Source organism: Eretmochelys imbricata, chromosome 1 (assembly GCF_965152235.1).
Source record: "Eretmochelys imbricata isolate rEreImb1 chromosome 1, rEreImb1.hap1, whole genome shotgun sequence".
Lineage (NCBI taxonomy): Eukaryota > Metazoa > Chordata > Testudines > Cheloniidae > Eretmochelys > Eretmochelys imbricata.
This window is the reverse complement of record NC_135572.1, coordinates 8261935-8279162: the sequence shown is the minus strand read 5'-3', so window position 1 is coordinate 8279162 and position 17228 is coordinate 8261935. Positions and strand designations below refer to the sequence as shown.

Below are 17228 nucleotides of genomic sequence, written 5' to 3'. Positions count from 1 at the left end.
GCTGTGCCATGGCAGTGTAGATAATGCTGCAGCGCTGGGAGCGGGAGCTGTTCCCCTCACAGAGGTGGTTGTATTACAGCGATGGGGGAGCTCTCTCCCAGCGCTGGAGCTGCGGCTACACAGGCCTGCTTAACGTCGGCTGTGTAGAGACACCCTCAGAGAGACAAGGTGGGTGAGGGGATGTCTTTTATGAGGCCAGCTTTTGCTGGCGAGAGAGACACGCTTGTGAGCTGACACAGAGCTCTTCAGGTCTGGGAAATGTGCTTGGTCACAGCTGAACATAAGGTGGAACAGATTTAGGTTAAGTAGTTAGCACATTTCAGGGGACTGTTCAAGGTGAAGTGGCCTGTCAGCACTTGTCCCATCACGCCATCTCACCTGTGGGGGAACACTTTTCACAAAGCTATCATTCTCTATATCTGACCCGTTTGTCCTCATCCTTAATGGAAACCTGCACAGCACCTTCCGAAGACAAGCGGCGAGCTTAAATTCATAACTTCGCTAGACACTAAGGCTATATCAACGCTACAAAGATAAGTCAACCTATGTTAAGTTGACTTGTAGCCACTGCATCATTTACTGTGGTGGCTGATGTCCACACGACCCTCCTATTGGTGGAGCAAGTCCTCACCAGCAGCGCTTCCACTGACTAGTGGGGCAGTGTGGGGGACTGAGAGCTACTGATTCATTCTCAGCGTGCTCCACTGCCACCTTGAGCCTGACCCAGCCTCTGCAATCTACCTGCCTGACCCCGTGTTTGCTGTCTCCTAAATTCCATGCACCCCAACAAGCCTCTGCTCATACCCGCCATCTTACCACCAGCCACGCTCCCCCAGGCTGATGGGCATTTAAACCTGCAGCTCTTTCCCTTATGGCTGCTGCGGCTGCAGGTCCAAGGAGATGGCCGTTCCCTGGTGAGCTTTCTGTTGTAAACTTGAGGGGGTTTATTTTTACTCTCAACTTTTCCAAACTTCATGTTAGTCATCTCCCAGGGTGCTTCTATGGCCACATCAGCCTAGAATCTGAGTGCCTCCCAATCTGTAATGTATTTCTCCTCAGAGCACCCCTGGGAGGTAGGCAGTGCTGTTATCCCATTGTACAGTTGGAGAACTAAGGCACAGAGGCTAAGTGATGTGCCCAGGGTCACTTAAGAAGAATGTGGCTGAGCAGGGAATTGAGCCTGGGTCTTGGGAGTCCTAAGTGCATGCCCTAACCACTGACCCACCCTTCCTCTCAGTGCTTCTTAACTCCCATGTTCTGCTCTGCTGGCGAGAGGTTTGGAGTTAAGCATCAAGGAAGATCCATAAAGTCTAATGGAAACAGCAGTGTTGTCCAGACCCCCCTGTTGAGTCAATCTGATTTCATGAAGCCACTGTGGTGCTGTCATTTCCTATATCTGTGCCTTTGACCTATCCCCCTGCCCCCTTCCCCTCTGTTCTCCTGTTGCTTAATTTAGATTAAGTTCTTCTGAGCCCATATAGTCAGAGCTTTCATCATCTGGAGGCCAGAAGGGACCATTTTGCTCACTTAGTTTCACTGCTTTCATAACATGGGCCCAGATAATCTCGTCCCGTAATTTTTCAGTCAAGCCCATTATTTGTGCTTGAACTATTGCAGCTCTGTTAGAAAGGCATCTGTCTTAACATAGAGACCACAAATGAGGGAGACTCCACCTCATCTCGTGGTAAATGGTTCCAATGGATAATTGTCCTCACTGTTGAAAATGTGCACGTTATTTCTAATCTGTTATATGGTGCCACGTAAATACTAAGTATGCCGATAGCGCTGTCCCTATGCAGGACAACTCCCTGGCCACACCTGCTCTGAACTTTGACATGAGGCAGCGGAGCTAACGGATACATGACTTGCTGAGGCACGGGTTGGGATGCTGCAAACAAACCACTGCTCGGGCCTCACTTTTGCATCTACTCAGGTATGCAATTAGGTGTGCAAAAATCCATGTGTGTGACATACGTGCACTTAGCTTGATTGCAACAAGTGTGTAAATAGGCTGTTGGATGTGTATCTGGTTTCTTCCATGCAGGGTGCCAGCCATTTGTGGTCAGAGGATGTGTAAATCATGCTTGGGTCTGCATCTGTGAACACAGGGTGCAGTCCACCCTGTCTCAGTGCAAGGCTTAGGCACCACTTACAGCTCCTGAAAAGCTGCCATTGCGTGTGTATCTCTTTGAGCTGATGCTCCTTAATTTACTGACAAAAAAAACCCACAGTGCTCTTGGACTACCAAAGTCCGTGATCAAGTGTCTTGATGTTTTTGGTCTTTTGGCCCTGAGATGAAAGCCTTGTCTGTGTCTCTTGGATCGTGGAGTACACACACATTATGTTTTAAGTTATATCTGTTCTTATCAGTTTAATAGCTGATATGTCCTTTATTTGAGGACTGCATATTAAATTTATTTTTGAAACAGGGGGATGGAATAGGTGCTGACCGGTACCGCTGCCAGCCCCAAAGCAGCTGTGGAAGAGAGAGCTAGTCTATTTTCCAAGGATTCTTTTCCCTTTAAACTAGCTTTGCATTTTTAAAATGTCCTTGGTTCTTGCAGTAAAAGATGCGGAGAGCACTTTATAGAGAGAGAGAGAGAGAGAGTCAAGAAGTGGCCGACAGGAAATAGGAAAATACCCACACACAATCCCCACCCTCCCTGCACAAAACTCATCCTTGCTCCTTATGGAAGAGGAGATTGACCCCAAAGAGAAGACCATGACTTCCCAGTGTCTCTTAATTAAGCAGAATATCTTCCCCCACCATTTAAGTTAAAACCTAACAGTGCTGCATAAAGTTGGGGCCCCAACTTTAAACTTGTGGTGGGTGCTATACAGATGCTGTGCCAGTTTCCTCCCTAGCGTAGCTTCCGGTGGCAAGCAGGGCTTCTTGCAATTCTGAATAGTGGAGGTGGCTAATTTATTGAGACCGAGCACTGATTTACTGGACCTGGAAAAAGGGAGTGCTCTCCTATTACCTCCACCAGAGTGGCCTAGAAGGAAATGAAATACAACCCCAGTCAAATGCAAAGGAGGTAATACAGCTCCTGGTTACCCAGAACACTCTCGACATACTGGTTTGACTCTTGACATATGAAACACTCTCTTATTCCCACCCTTAGGACGTTGGAAGGCCTTTTAAAACGCGGGATTATGCAGCCCACAGTCGAGGCCCCTGCTGCATTGAGACTGACAGGCTGCATAGTCACAGTTCTGCTTTCAGCCAACACGTCAAGCGTGGTTTTACAGAGTCCTAAAGCCTGCTCTGGCGAGAGGGCATGGTCCCTCGCCTCGGGAGCTGCGGGGTGCAGAATGCAAGGGGGAAGAACCAACCCTGACTGTTTCCAGTTATGTGGAAGAAAACAAGTCCTCACTCTGCGTTTGTCAGCAACAAGTCAGAGACACTTTATTACGCGCCATTGGAAGGGAAGACTGCGGTTGGACAGGGGGTCCCCGGTCCTTGGGCAGATCTTTGCCAGATAAACAATTAGGGCAAGCATTTATACCTTTCGTTGCATACAATAATGATCAACAGCCGCGTCTTGTTTATACATATTCCTTCCTGATATCTTACTTTTCTCCGCAGTTCCTGCTACAGTCTGCGTTCCATTCTTATCTAACACAAGGTCAAAACAGCATCTCTTACAGTTTTTCCCACTCGCCCAGGCCCTGCCTTAAAGTCTCATGTTATTAGAGTTAGAGTTGGCCTGATCCTTGCTCTATTCCTAAGAAAACTAAGATGTCTGCGTCGAAATTCCCTTTATCCCTTTTTCCACTTCCACAGTTATTTCAGGCAACGTGGTGTTTCAGTGAAAGCTTTTTAAATGCCGTTCACAGCAGTGGCCTGGGATGAGATCCGGTGCATCCGGCTGTCTCTTCTGCCTCATCTCCTCAAACATTGTAAACCGGAAAGGGAATTTTGTCTCTCAATGCTAGGAACCTGTCTGCGCCTTACCGTTGAAGATGATCCTATTCTACATTTAATTAATTGGCATGGCGGCTCTCTGGGCCTTGGGTCTCAGCCACGTGCTGTTTGTAAAGACCCCAGCAAATGTTGACTGCTGTATAAATAAAATAACAAGCAGAGCTGCTCCAGGGCCTTGCAGACAGTGACGGCACACACTAAAGAACGGCGTGCTGGTTCCAGGGAGGGGTCTTGAGATTATTGGGCGCTTGCACGGTCCCAGAGCGTCCATGTCACTGGGCTGCTGTGATTGGATGTATGGTCTGTCCGCTCTGAAGGTCCCAACCGTGCAAGGCGCTGAGTCCCTCCAGCTCCCAGCACGGTCACGGGGAGTTGAAGGTGCGCAGCTGCTGCAGGGGAATGATCCCTCTATTACTAGTTACACCTCTATCCTCCAGTGCCCTCTGCGGCAGTTCCTATGTCCTCTTTCTTGGCAATGGAGGGCAGACCCTTGTCATCCTGAGCAGGGAATGCCTCGTGTGGCTCAGCACCAACGATTTGCCTTCTCCCAAAGGACCTCAGGACACGCTGCTTGATCTCCTTCGTCCTCACACCGTAAATGATGGGGTTGATGGTGGATGGGAGCAGCAGGTAGATGGCGCTCAGCAGGTTATGCATGTCCTGCGAGATGGCCTGGCCAGCCCGATACACGATGGAGGAGAAGAGGCTGGAAGAGTACATGAAGAACATCACTAGCAGCTGGGTGCTACAGGTGTGGAAGGCTTTACGCCGTAGGCTGCCTGAGGCGATTTGCAGGGCCGTGTGGACAATGGAGGTGTAGGAGGCCAGGATACAGACGGTATCGAAGATAATGATGACGGCTCCCACCACCATGCCCAAGATGCTGTTGTGGGATGTGCTTCTGCAGGCCAAACTCACCAGAGCCATGTGCTCACATGCGAAATGCTGGATGATGTTGGACTGGCAGAAAGGCAGCCTGGAGGCTAGAATGACCATGGGGCAGACCACAGAGATGCCGCGGATCAGGGCAGCGAGGGTCAGCGTCACCAGCAGGCGCTTGGACATGATGTTCACGTAGTGCAGTGGCTTGCAGATGGCGACGTACCTGTCCAGAGCCATCATCAGCAGAACAGAGGAGTCCATTATGATTATCAGGTAGATAAAAAACATCTGGGCTAGGCAGCCGGGCAGGGAGACACGGCTGGAATGGAACAAGAAGCCCAGCAACATCTGGGGCATGATGGCGTTGGTGCTGCAGAGCCCCACGGCAGAGAGAAGCGAGATCATCAGGTACATGGGGGAGTGCAGGCTCTCCTCCACCCAAATGATGTAGATAACCGTGCAATTTGCCACCACATTCACCAGGTAAAGGCAGAAGAATGGAATGAAGAGGAGAGAGTGAAACTCCTGCAGTCCAGGGAATCCAAGCAGGATGAAATCTGTGTAGGAGAGATTCCCTTCTGGGCTTCGTCTCTCTCCTGTCATGCTGGGGCTGGGCAGTGCAGGGATCGCAGAGCTGTGAAGGGAGGGATGCCGCCTTTCTGTGTTAGAATATTTCTGGCACGTTATAATGGCTACAGAATGAATGGCTGGTTTGCAGAGCAGATCAGTCTGTCTTCATAATGCCCCCATGCCTGTGGTATCTCAGCCCCAGTATCCTGACAATATTATTAGTATTAACATAAGAACGGCCCTACTGGGTCAGACCAAAGGTCCATCTAGCCCAGTATCCTGTCTTCCGACAGTGGCCAGTGCCAGGTGCCCCAGAAGAATGAACAAAACAGGGAATCACCAAGTGATCCATCCCCAGTCACTCATTCCAGCTTTTGGCAAACAGAGGCTAGGGACACTATTCCTTCCCATCCTGGCTAATAGCCATTGATGGACCTATCCTCCATGAATTTATCTAGTTCTTTTTTGAACCCGGTTATGGTCTTGGCCTTCACAACATCCTCTGGCAAGGAGTTCCACAGGTTGACTGTGCGTTGTGTGAAGAAATACTTCCTGTTGTTTGTTTTAAACCTGCTGTCTATTAATTTCATTTGGTGACCCCTAGTTCTTGTGTTATGAGTAGTAAACAACACTTCCTTATCTACTTTCTCTACACCAGTCATGATTAATAGACCTCAATCATCTCTCCCCTTAGTCGTCTCTTTTCCAAGCTGAAAAGTCCCAGTCTTATTAATCTCGCCTCATACGGAAGCCGTTCCATGCTCCTAATCATTTTTGTTGCCCTTTTATGAACCTTTTCCAAGTCCAATGTAGCTTTTTTGAGATGGGGCGACCACATCTGTACACAGTATTCAAGATGTGGGTATACCATGGATTTATATAGAGGCAGCATGATATTCTGTCCTATTATCCCTCTCTTAATTATTCTTTGCATTCTGTTCACTTTTTTGACTGCTGCTGCACATCAAGTGGATGTTTTCAGAGAACTATCCACAATGACTCCAAGATCTCTTTCTTGAGTGGTAACAGCTAATGTTGGGATTGTTGGGATTATGCTTTCCAGTGTGCATTACTTTGCATTTATCAACATTAAATTTCATCTGCCCAGTCACCCAGTTTTGTGAGATCCTTATGCAGCTCTTCGCAGTCTGCCTGGGTCTTAACTATCTTTAGTAATTTTGTATCATCTGCAAATTTTGCCACCTCACTGTTTACCCCTTTTTCCAGATCATTTATGCATATGTTGAATAGGATTGTCCCAGAACATATCCCTGGGGGACACCACTGTTTACCTCTCTCCATTTTGAAAACTGACCATTTATACCTACCCTTTGTTCCCTATCTTTTAACCAGTTACCAATCCATGAGAGCTCCTTCCCTCTTATCCCATGAAGGCTTACTTTGAGTAAGAGCCTTTGTTAAGGGGCCTATTCAAAAGCTTTCTGAAAATCTAAGTACACTATGTCCACTGGATCCCCTTGGTCCACATGCTTGTTGACCCCCTCAAAGAATTCTAGTAGATTGGTAAGGCATGATTGCCCTTTATATAAACCATATTGACTCTTCCTCAACAAATTATGTTCATCTATGTGTCTGACGATATTGTTCATCATTATAGTTTCAAGCAGTTTGCCTGGTACTGAAGTCAGGCTTACAGGCCTGTAATTGCCGGGATCACCTCTGGACCCCTTTTTAAAAATTGGCGTCACATTAGCTACCCTCCCGTCATCTGGTGCAGAAGCTGATTTAAATGATAGGTTACAGACTACAGTTAGTTCCTTCAGAACTCTTGGGTGAATCCTATCTGATCCTGGTGACTGATTGCTGTTTAGTTTATCAGTTTGTTCCCAAACCTTCTCTAATGATACCTCAATCTGGGACAGTTTCTCAGATCTGTCACCTAAAAAATCCAGAGACTACTTACAGTCCTTTAATAGTCCCTGGCAAGATGTAAAGTGTCCAGAGTGGCTCTTAGAAACACTACTGAGATAATTCTGATCCAGCTCTCTTGGCCAGGGCAGCGAGGAGACTGTCTTTAGTTCAGGCATTGCGTGAAAGGAGCTGAGGCACACAGGGTATTTATGCTCCTCTTGGAAACCCCTGTGGAGCTGATGTCACTGTAGCTGAATCAGAGACATACGAGGCTTGGGCTCTGTATGGCACAGGCATGTAGCAATTCTCCATCCCATCCAGTGTCAGTGGTTTATAGCAACAACGCCTTGGCCATTAGAAATTGCTATCCTCCGTTGCAGACTGGTTTGTTATTGTACGGTTGCTTGTGGGTCCTGGTGTCCTGACGCCACTGCTCATCGTGCTGACCAACACTGTTAGAATTGTGGACATGTGGGGCTGGAAGGGACCTCGAGAGGTCATCTAGTCCAGCCCCCTGCGCGGAGGCAGGGCCAAGTAAATCCAGAGCAGCCCTGGCAGGTGTTTGTCCAGCCTGGTCTTAAAAACCTCCAGTGACAGGGATTCCTCAACCTCCCTTGGAAGCCTATTGCAGAACTCAACTCCCCTGAGAGTTAGGAAGATTTTTCATATTCTAACCTGAATCTCCCTTGTTGCAGATTAGGCCCATTACTTCTAGTCCAACCTTCAGTGGACATGGAGAACAATTGATCCCTGTCCTCTTTAGAACAGCCCTTAATGTATTTGATGGCTATTATCTGTTCCCCCTCTCCGTCTTCTTTTCTCAAAACTAAACATGTCCAGTTTTTTTAAACCTTTCCTCATAGGCCAGATTTTCGACACCATGTATCATTTTTGTTGCTCTTCTCTGGACTCTCTCCAGTTTGTCTCCATCTTTCCTAAAATGTGGTGCCCAGAACTAGATGCAGGACACCAGGTGCTGCAGGCTGACTGTGCATTGTGTGAAGACGTACTTCCTTTTATTTGTTTTAAACCTTCTGTCTATTGATTTCATCCAGGTTTTCAGAACACCTAGTCGAAAGGGGACACTGGTGGCTCCGATCAGCACCACCGACCAGGACATTAAAAGTCTGGTCAGTGGTACAGCGGTGGCCTGGGGCCAAGGCAGGATCCCTGCCTGCCTTAGCTCCGCATGGCTCCTGGAAGCAGCTACCAGGTCCTTGCGGCCCCTAGGTGCATGGGTGGCCAGGGAGGCTTCACGCACTGCCCCTGCCCCAAGTACATAAGAATGGCCATACTGGGTCAGACCAAAGGTCCATCTAGCCCAGTATCCTGTCTTCTTACAGTGGCCAATGCCCCAGAGGGAATGAACAGAACAGGGAATCATCAAGTGATCCACTCCTGTCACCCATTCCCGGCTTCTGGCAAACAGAGGCTAGGGACACCATCCGTGCCCATCCTGCCTAATAGCCATTGATGGACTTATCCTCCATGAATTTATCTAGTTCTTTTTTGAACCCTGTTATAGTCTTGGCCTTCACAAAGTCCTCTGGCAAAGTGTTCCACAGGTTGACTGTGCATTGAGTACCAGCTCTGCAGCTCCTATTGGCTGGGAACTGTGACCAACGGGAGCTGCAGGCGGCTCTGCCTGCGGGTGTGAAGGCAGCACTCACCACACAGAGCCACTTGGCTGCCGATGTGCCTAGAGACCCCAGGGATCTGGCGGCTGCTTCCTCAGAGCAGCAGTAAGTGCTGCCAGGACCCTGCACCCCACCCCCCACTGCAACCCCCTGGCCCAGCCCAGAGTCCCCTCCCAAACCCCTCATCCCTGGACTTGCCAGAGTTTATGTTCTGTTTTATTGTTCCTAGTAGGATGTGAGCTCCACTTTTTAAATGATGTCTTTTTGTCTCTAACCACCTCATTTGCTACACTGTTTAGCCACAGTGGCACTTTTTGGGGTCCTCTTACTGTTTTTTTATTGTGATTATACATTTAGTTTTACTAATATCAAGATAACAAAATATCAAACTTTACTCATATCAAGATACAGCACATCTACAGCGTCGCCCCATCCACTAGGCAAGTCACCCTGTCAGAGATGGAAATTAGGTTGGTTTGGCATGCTTTGTATTTGACAAAGTGGTGGGGGGGCAGGAATAGCTCTAGTGGTTTGAGCATTAGTCTGCTAAACTCAGGGTTGTGAGTTCAATCCTTGAGGGGGCCATTTAGGGATCTGGGGCAAAAATTGGAGATTGGTCCTGCTTTGAGCAGGGGGGTGGACTAGATGATCTCCCAAGGTCCCTTCTAACCCAGATATTCTATGATTCTATGAAAGCGATGCTGTCTATTCCTTACAAGCCTGTTATCCTTGAGGTGCTTGCAAATTGATTGTTTAATAATTTGTTCCAGTATCTTTCATATCTTTCACTTTTGTTGCCCTCCGCTGGACTCTTTCCAATTTTTCCACATGCTTCTTGTAGTGTGGGGCCCAAAACTGGACACAGTACTCCAGATGAGGCCTCACCAGTGTTGAATAGCGGGGAACGATCACGTCCCTCGATCTGCTCTCAGTGCTCCGACTTATACAGCCCAAAATGCTGTTAGCCTTCCTGGCAACAAGGGCACACTGTTGACTTATGTCCAGCTTCTTGTCCACTGTAACCCCTAGGTCCTTTTCTGCAGAACTGCTGCCTAGCCATTCAGTCCCTAGTCTGTAGTGGTGCATGGGATTCTTCCGTCCTAAGTGCAGGACTCTGCACTTGTCCTTGTTGAACCTCATCAGATTTCTTTTGGCCCAATCCTCCAATTTATCTAGGTCCCTTTGTATCCTATCCCTACCCTCCAGTGTATCTACCACTCCTCCCAGCTTAGTGTCATCTGCAAACTTTCTGAGGGTGTATCCATGCCATCCTCCAGATCATTAATGAAGGTATTGAAGTCAGGTATTAAAGTCAGGCTGACTTGTCTATAATCCTCTGGATCCTCTTTGTTCCCTTTTTAAAAGATAGGTGTTAGGTTTGCCCTTCTCCAGTCCTCTGGGACCTCACCTGTTCTGCGTGAGTTCTCAAAGATAATTGCTAATGGTTCAAGATTGCTTCAACTAGTTTTTTAAGTACTGTAGGTTGAATTTAGTCAGGCTTTGCCAACTTGAATACAACTAATTTAGCTAAATATTCTTTAGCCTGCTCTTTCCCTATTTTGGCTTGTGTTCCTTCCGGTTCCCCCCTTCTTGTTAATATTAAATATGTTAAGCATCTGGTCACAATTAACCTTTTTGGTGAAGACTGAACACAGACATTGAACACTTCAGCCTTCTGGATGTCATCAATTATTAGGTCTCTTCCCCCCTAAGTAGAGGGCCCCAACTTTCTTTCATCTTCTTCTTGCTCCTAATGCATTTAAAGAACCTCTTCTTGTTGCCTTTTATGTCCCTTGCCAGGAGTAACTCGTCCAGCCTTTCTGATTCTGTCCCCACATGCTTATGCTATTCTTTTGTACTCATCCTTAGCAATTGGCCCATGTTTTCATGGAGATTTGATGATCATGGAAACATGATGATTTCTGTTACTGGGCCCCGATATCAAGTACAAGTCCATGGTGCATGATGATAGCAAACACTGGTGTAGCGTTTTGAATTTTCAATTAATCCATGTTTCCCCTTTTTGTGGGGTTCCTTGTTGATTTTCAGCTCACTGAAGAGCTCCTGATGGAGCCATATTATCTCATTGTTTCCTTGTGCCCCTCCCCACCATTGGTGTGCCTGGTTTTATTTGTTGTCATTTGTTTTCTATTTTTATATTGTAAGGTTTTGGGGGCAGGGAATGTCTTTTTGTTCTGTGTTTGTACAGCACTGAGCATAATGAGGTCCTTGGCCATGATTAGGGCTATTGGGCACTATGGTAATAGAAATAAATAGTGACAGAGATTATTATTAGGAGCTAGGATGAGACCTTAATTGGGGCGGGGATGGGGGCAGATTATCTCACATTTTCCTACAGTGGGGTTCTTAGACTTTCCTCTGGAATGGCAGCTGGTACTGCCACTGAAGAAAACAGGACCATGGGCTACATGGACCTTGGGTCTGATCCATAGTCTCTGTTTGCCAGAAGCTGGGACTGGACGACAGGAGATAGATCATTCGCTGGTTGCCTGTTCTGTTCATTCCCTCTGGGGCACCTGGCACTGGCCACCGTTGGAAGACAGGATACTGGGCTAGATGGACCATTGGTCTGACCCAGTGTGGCCGTTCATATGTTCATTATGGTAATTCCTAAACACAAGTGAACCACCTGTGCATAGATGTGTGTGTGCTGTTGCTGATCTACCTTCAGGACATGTCCTGTGCAAGCGGTGGGATTTGAGGCAGAGCTGGAGGCCGAGCAGAGAGGGATAAAGGGATGCTGCAGAGCACAGACCAGAAGCACTTTTGTCCTTGGCCCTTCCTATCCATGGTCCATTCCCTTCTTCACATACCTGCAGCAGGTGCAAAAGGCTGCAGGCACCGCCAGGTGGTGCCGTCATTTCTGAGTAGTTTCTCCCAGAACTTGAGGTGCGCGTGGGTGGGAGAGAAAAAGAAATTGTGAAAATTTTCTTGAATTTTTTTTTCAATTTAAAATCCCAAAGATTTTGGACCAGCGCTGGAGCTGCTTGAAAAGCAGGTTGGAAAATCTACAAAAGTTTTGTCCAATTTTTCTGACTAAGTCTTTGTCTACACTGGACTTTCATCGGTAAAACTTTTGTTGTTCAGGGGAGTGGAAAAGACACCCCCCAGAATGACAAAAGTTTTACCGACGAAATGCATTGGTGTGAACAGTGCAATTAATTCTTGAACTGGTTCTTTGATTAGCTAGTGCAAAGACAGAATTAGGAGCCCAGATGCCATGGGGATGGGCATGGTGTAAGAACTGGAGTTACCTCTTTTTGCTCATGGCTGCTGGTTTAAAGGGGACTAAGGCAGACCTTTTTTTGAACAGTTTCCAAAGGTTCTCCCTGATCTCTTTGGTTTTCATGCCGCAGATGATAGGGTTAATGGCACATGACAGGAACAGATATATGGCACTAAGCAGGTCCTGCACGTCTTGCGATACAGACTTCCCTGCGATGGAGGAGGACAAGCTGGAGAAATAGACGATCAGGATGACCAGGAGGTGACTGCTGCAGGTGTGGAAGGCTTTGTGCTGGAGTTTACGTCTCCTGTGCTCTCAGTGCTTTCCCTGCGGCAGTCCAGCAAGGAAGAGATGAGCAGGAACTGGGAGAGATAGCAGCAGGGGAAGGGAGGGGGCAGGAGAGGCTGGCGGGGGATAGGGCGGACAGGGGCAGAGGGGTCTTTACAGCACATTCCCCTACAGAACCACTATTCCTGAGACTCACCATTCCCCTGCTCCCTAGCAAATAGCTGTGAAACCCATTGGGAAATGGTGTGTGTCTCCATCACCCTCTAGTGTCAGGTCACATAGAATGCAACTGTCTTCGACTGCTACCGGTTACTATGTTAGCTCAAATATTGGAGGACAGAGTGGTGGAGCTAAAGCTCCCAACCCTGCTAATGTGGGGGTCCATGTGATGATGATTTTGTTTTTTTCAATTTATAATTTTTTTAAAACACTTAAGAAATTGCATTAAAAACCCTCTTATATTTGAAAGAATGTTCTGTGGGAAAGATAGTGTGTATCATAATGCATATGCACAAGGGAACCGAATTAAAGTTGCACAGACAATACCTAATTCTTGCCATTTCGTAACCTTTGAGTGCTTGACTTCGCAATCTTAATGTTCTTTTAATATCATTTGTTTGCCAGAAGCTGGGAATGGGCGACAGGGGAGGGATCACTTGATGATTCCCTGTTCTGTGCGTTCCCTCTGGGGCACCTGGCATAGGCCACTGTTGGAAGGCAGGAGAGTGGGCGAGATGGACCATTAGTTTGACCAAGTCTGGCCGTTCTTATGTTTTAATACATATAGACATTTGCAATTTATTTCCTGATAATTATAGATGAGGTCGGTTCTGAGAAGTCTATATAATAAAAGCAGCATCCATGTGATAGATAGATAGATAGAGGGGGTGTATGAGGATAGATAGATAGCTAATAGAGGGGGTGTATGGGGATGGATAGATAGATAGACAGATAGATAGATAATGGAGGGGGTGTATGGGGATAGACAGACAGATAGATAATGGAGGGGGTGTATGGGGATAGACAGACAGATAGATAGAGGGGGTGTCTGGGGACAGACAGATAGGTTAGATACAGCACCAGCTATTGGCATGGAAGCAGAGGGTATTTTGTGATGTTGGTAAATCTGTAGTTTCACTGAAGTTGTTGCTATGCCCTGAGAATGGCTTCCTGCACGCAGCAATTCGCACCTACTGTTTCCACATGCCCCGCCAGTCACTCTTACCTGGCTGACTTGGGTGGGACGGCGGAGCTGAAGGACAAGGTGGTTTGGTGTAGAAGGGACAGTGAGGATGAGCGTGCGGAGATGCGGCCTGATGGAAGGACAAAGCTGGCTTCAGTGCTGGAGTGGAGGAAGCAGCCGGCAATGTGAAAGGAGACAGAAGTGCAGAGCCTGGATGGGCCTGGAAGGGAAGGACAAGAGGTGTGACCTGGATGTGGTGAAACAGAGGCTGGGGAGGGATTGGTGGGGAGAGGGGCGATGCAGGCAGCGGGACAGCAACACAACTGTCTGTAACTTCCATAGCTCCGTAGATTTTGAGCCCAGAAGAGCCCTTTGCAACCGACTCGCCTGCCTTCCTGCATAACACTGACCACAGAGCCTCACCCAGCGGTTCCTGCACCAAGCCCAGGACTTCTGGGTGTGCCAGAGCGTTTCTTCTAGAAGACATCCAGCATTGAGACTCCACCCCCACAGCCCTTGGGAGCTTGTTCCTATGGTTCGTTCCCCTCCCTGTTAAAATTGTGCTCTTTGCTTCCCCTCAAAATCTGTCAGGTTTCAGGTCCCAAGCTGGACGGGCACGAATGGGAGATGGTAGCCCGGGGCAAATCCAGCAGGGTGCTGGTCGCTTATAACACCCTGCGACTCCTACAAGGACCAATAGCAGAGTGGTCCCTCTCCTGCACTCCTCTTCTCAAACACGTGTAAAGCAGGAGATGCCCAGCACCATCCATCTCCTTCACCAAAATCGGCGTGCGATTTTAAGGGGAAATACGAAAAGGCGGTTTGGTTTCTTTGTGTTTGTGTTTTGGTGACACCACTGTCCTCTGCCACCCTTGGCTCCGGACCAGGCCCCTGTCCTTCCTCTCTCACGAGAGCAGAGTGTGCACAGGGCAGTCTCCTGCCCCGTCAGTCTGCACAAGCGGCTCCGTCCCCGAGTGGATGCCACCGGCAGAGAAACCTTCACACTGTGCATCATCCAAACAGCAGAGCTGGTACCTGATAGGCCGGGGACCTATGGAGCAACGCAACGCAATGCGCTCCCTGCCAGCCCATGGGAGGGCCTGTCAAGAGGCCACTAATGTCCGTGGGACTTGCCTCCCCCAACCTTTGCAGTGATCTTAACCAAAGCCGGGAGGTGCGATACAGGGAGATTTTGGCCAGAGCGTCTGTGCTGAGTGATGGTGTCTGGAGCGCAGGAAATACAGAGACTTTGCTCAGGGGAGCGGGCAGCCTGCCCTCCACCAAGGAGGCTCTGACAGTCTCTCCCAGCATTGGGCCCTGTTCCTTCCCCCTGGCCTTCACCAGCCAGGAAGGAGCTGGCTCTGGAGCACAAGTTGATGGCTGAGGGGTGTCCAAACCCCTCAGGACGGGTGGCCCGGTGGTGAGAGTGCGAGCCAGATTCCCTGCTCTGCTGCACACGCCGTGTGACCTTGTCACCGCACGGAGCTTCCCCGGGCCTCGGTTGCCCATATGTACAATGGGGATGGGCGCCTGGCCCTCCCTGACGGGGGTGTTGTGAGGCACTCAGCTACTACAGTGATGGGGAGCTGATAAATACCTGAGCTAGCTACTGCCGCAGAGAGTGGCATGGACTGAAACGCTAGCAGGAAAGCCTTGGGGGTGTTCCCTCGAGGGCCTGCCCTGCTCTGGCCAGACAGGAGCCACAAAGAAGGCATTTCCTGCCCAAGAGCCAAGGCTGCTGGGATTCTTCTGCTCCTGGCTGGCACAAATCTGCTACTTGAGGTTTTGAGGAAGCCAGGAATGTGCTGCCCTCTCCCTCCCTCTCTCTCTCTGCACCTGCTGCCGCTTGAAATGAGTGCAGCCCTGGGGGGGCCAAAGAGAGCCCCGTTCCATCACTCCCCAGGCTCACTGCCCTTCCATTCTCTCCACTGCCACTTCAGTGCATCACGTTTTCCACAGCAGCTAAGGTCAGTAGGAACAAGAGCCCTATAGGGTGTTGACCCCAAGCCCCCTGGCAGCCTTGTTCTATCCACCCCGTCTATGCACCAGTGCTGGGAGAAGATACATTTCCTTTTGGGAAGGAGTAGATGCTACTTTAAAAGTGGTGCTTGATTCCTCATTTCCCCACTCCAGCAGCTCCCAAGAGCAGCTAGCTGCTCCCACTGCACCCTACCCCCTGCCTCCATCCGACAACAATGGACAAGCACACAGATTCTGCTGAAGGGATCAGAAATGAAAGAGTGAACAATGGCGGCGAAGAAATTGTCATCATTAGGTGTCAGAGTTAAGCTCTCACTGATTCCAATGGGAGCAGCTCCCGTCAATCCTAGATCTATCGTTTTCAGGCTCTCTGCAGACTCAGGTAGGCAACACTGCATCACGTGACATTCGGGTTCACATTCCGAGTGTCGTCTTCACAAGCATAAAGCCTGGAGATTTCATCTTTTATTTGAATGACAGTTGAGAGTCTGGATGACAATTGGCTGCTTCAAAGACTGGGATAATTATGCAGCCACATAACTGCATTACGCAGAGTGCAGCAATCATATTGCCTCTTCCAACTTAATCGATCCGGCCGAAAGAGCACTCAGATTCCCCTTTTCTAAGAAGACCGGCACCTCGAACTAAAGGAGAATACCTATTTCCTGTTAACAGCATAAGGCCTATGACACACAACTGAGCATTTCTGATTCCTTCCACCAAGAGGGTAGTGGGGCACATACAGCCAGTTCAGAGTATTAACACACGTGTGATGTTGCACTCTATATGATTTTATAAAAATATGCTAATGAGTGTGAATATAATGTAACTGGAATATGCTTCCTGCAAAAGGTCTCTTGTAAGGTATCATGACAAAGCTTATAATCTACTGAGTGTGGTCATCCTATTTGTATGTATGTATCATTCTTGTATCTGAAACTAGAAATATGAAATGTAACTCTGAGGGCCTATTGTAGTTATGCAAAGTGTGGGCCATTAATGGTGGTTTGGAATCTTAATGGCTCCCATCAATCAGGACAATTGACTGTGGATGTCTCTGTTTGCTTGCAGGCCTTCCTGAGTCAGGCCAGGAAGAATGAAGACTTGGGGTATCACAGGACATGTGACCATGTCACCTGGTACTGACATCCATCTTAAACCTGGTGCTTTTCCATTTAGAAGGAGGGGTGGGGACCCAGAGAGACAAAAGATTCCCGCCTTGTGCCAAAGCTATATAAGGCGGTGGAACAGAACAAAGGAGGCTGCAATCATGAGAAATCCCCTAGCTACCACCTGAGCTGGAACAAGGGCTGTACCAGGGGAAAGGATTGTACCCAAACCAGGAAGGTGTCCAGTCTGTGATAGAAGCTTATTGAAACATCTGAGGGTGAGATTTTATCTGTATTCAGTTTTCTTACTGTATTAGGTTTAGACTTGTGTGTTTTATTTTATTTTGCTTGGTAATTCACTTTGTTCTGTCTGTTATCACTTGGAACCACTTAAATCCTACTTTTTGTGTTTAATAAAATCATTTTTTACTTATTAATTAACCCAGAGTATGTATTAATACCTGGGGAGGGGGGCAAACAGCTGTGCATATCTCTTTATCAGTGTTGTAGAGGGCGAACAATTTATGAGTTT

The 17228-nt window shown here is 48.2% G+C and overlaps 1 protein-coding gene and 1 pseudogene across 1 annotated transcript; one reads left to right on the top strand and one right to left on the bottom strand.

The window, feature by feature from the left end:
• Nucleotides 1–2334: 2334 nt before the first annotated feature.
• LOC144259762 (U2 spliceosomal RNA) lies at nt 2335–2500 on the top strand (annotated as a pseudogene).
• A 1854-nt stretch (nt 2501–4354) lies between these two features.
• Nucleotides 4355–5413, bottom strand: LOC144278522 (olfactory receptor 52K1-like). The gene has a single exon (XM_077839866.1). It carries the CDS (start codon nt 5411–5413, stop codon nt 4355–4357), a length of 1059 nt encoding a protein of 352 aa, XP_077695992.1.
• Between the last annotated feature and the right edge of the window lie 11815 nt (nt 5414–17228).

Excerpts from the sequence above, each read along its gene's own strand:
- LOC144278522 (XM_077839866.1), bottom strand. The coding sequence starts at position 5,413 with ATGACAGGAGAGAGACGAAGCCCAGAAGGGAATCTCTCCTACACAGAT.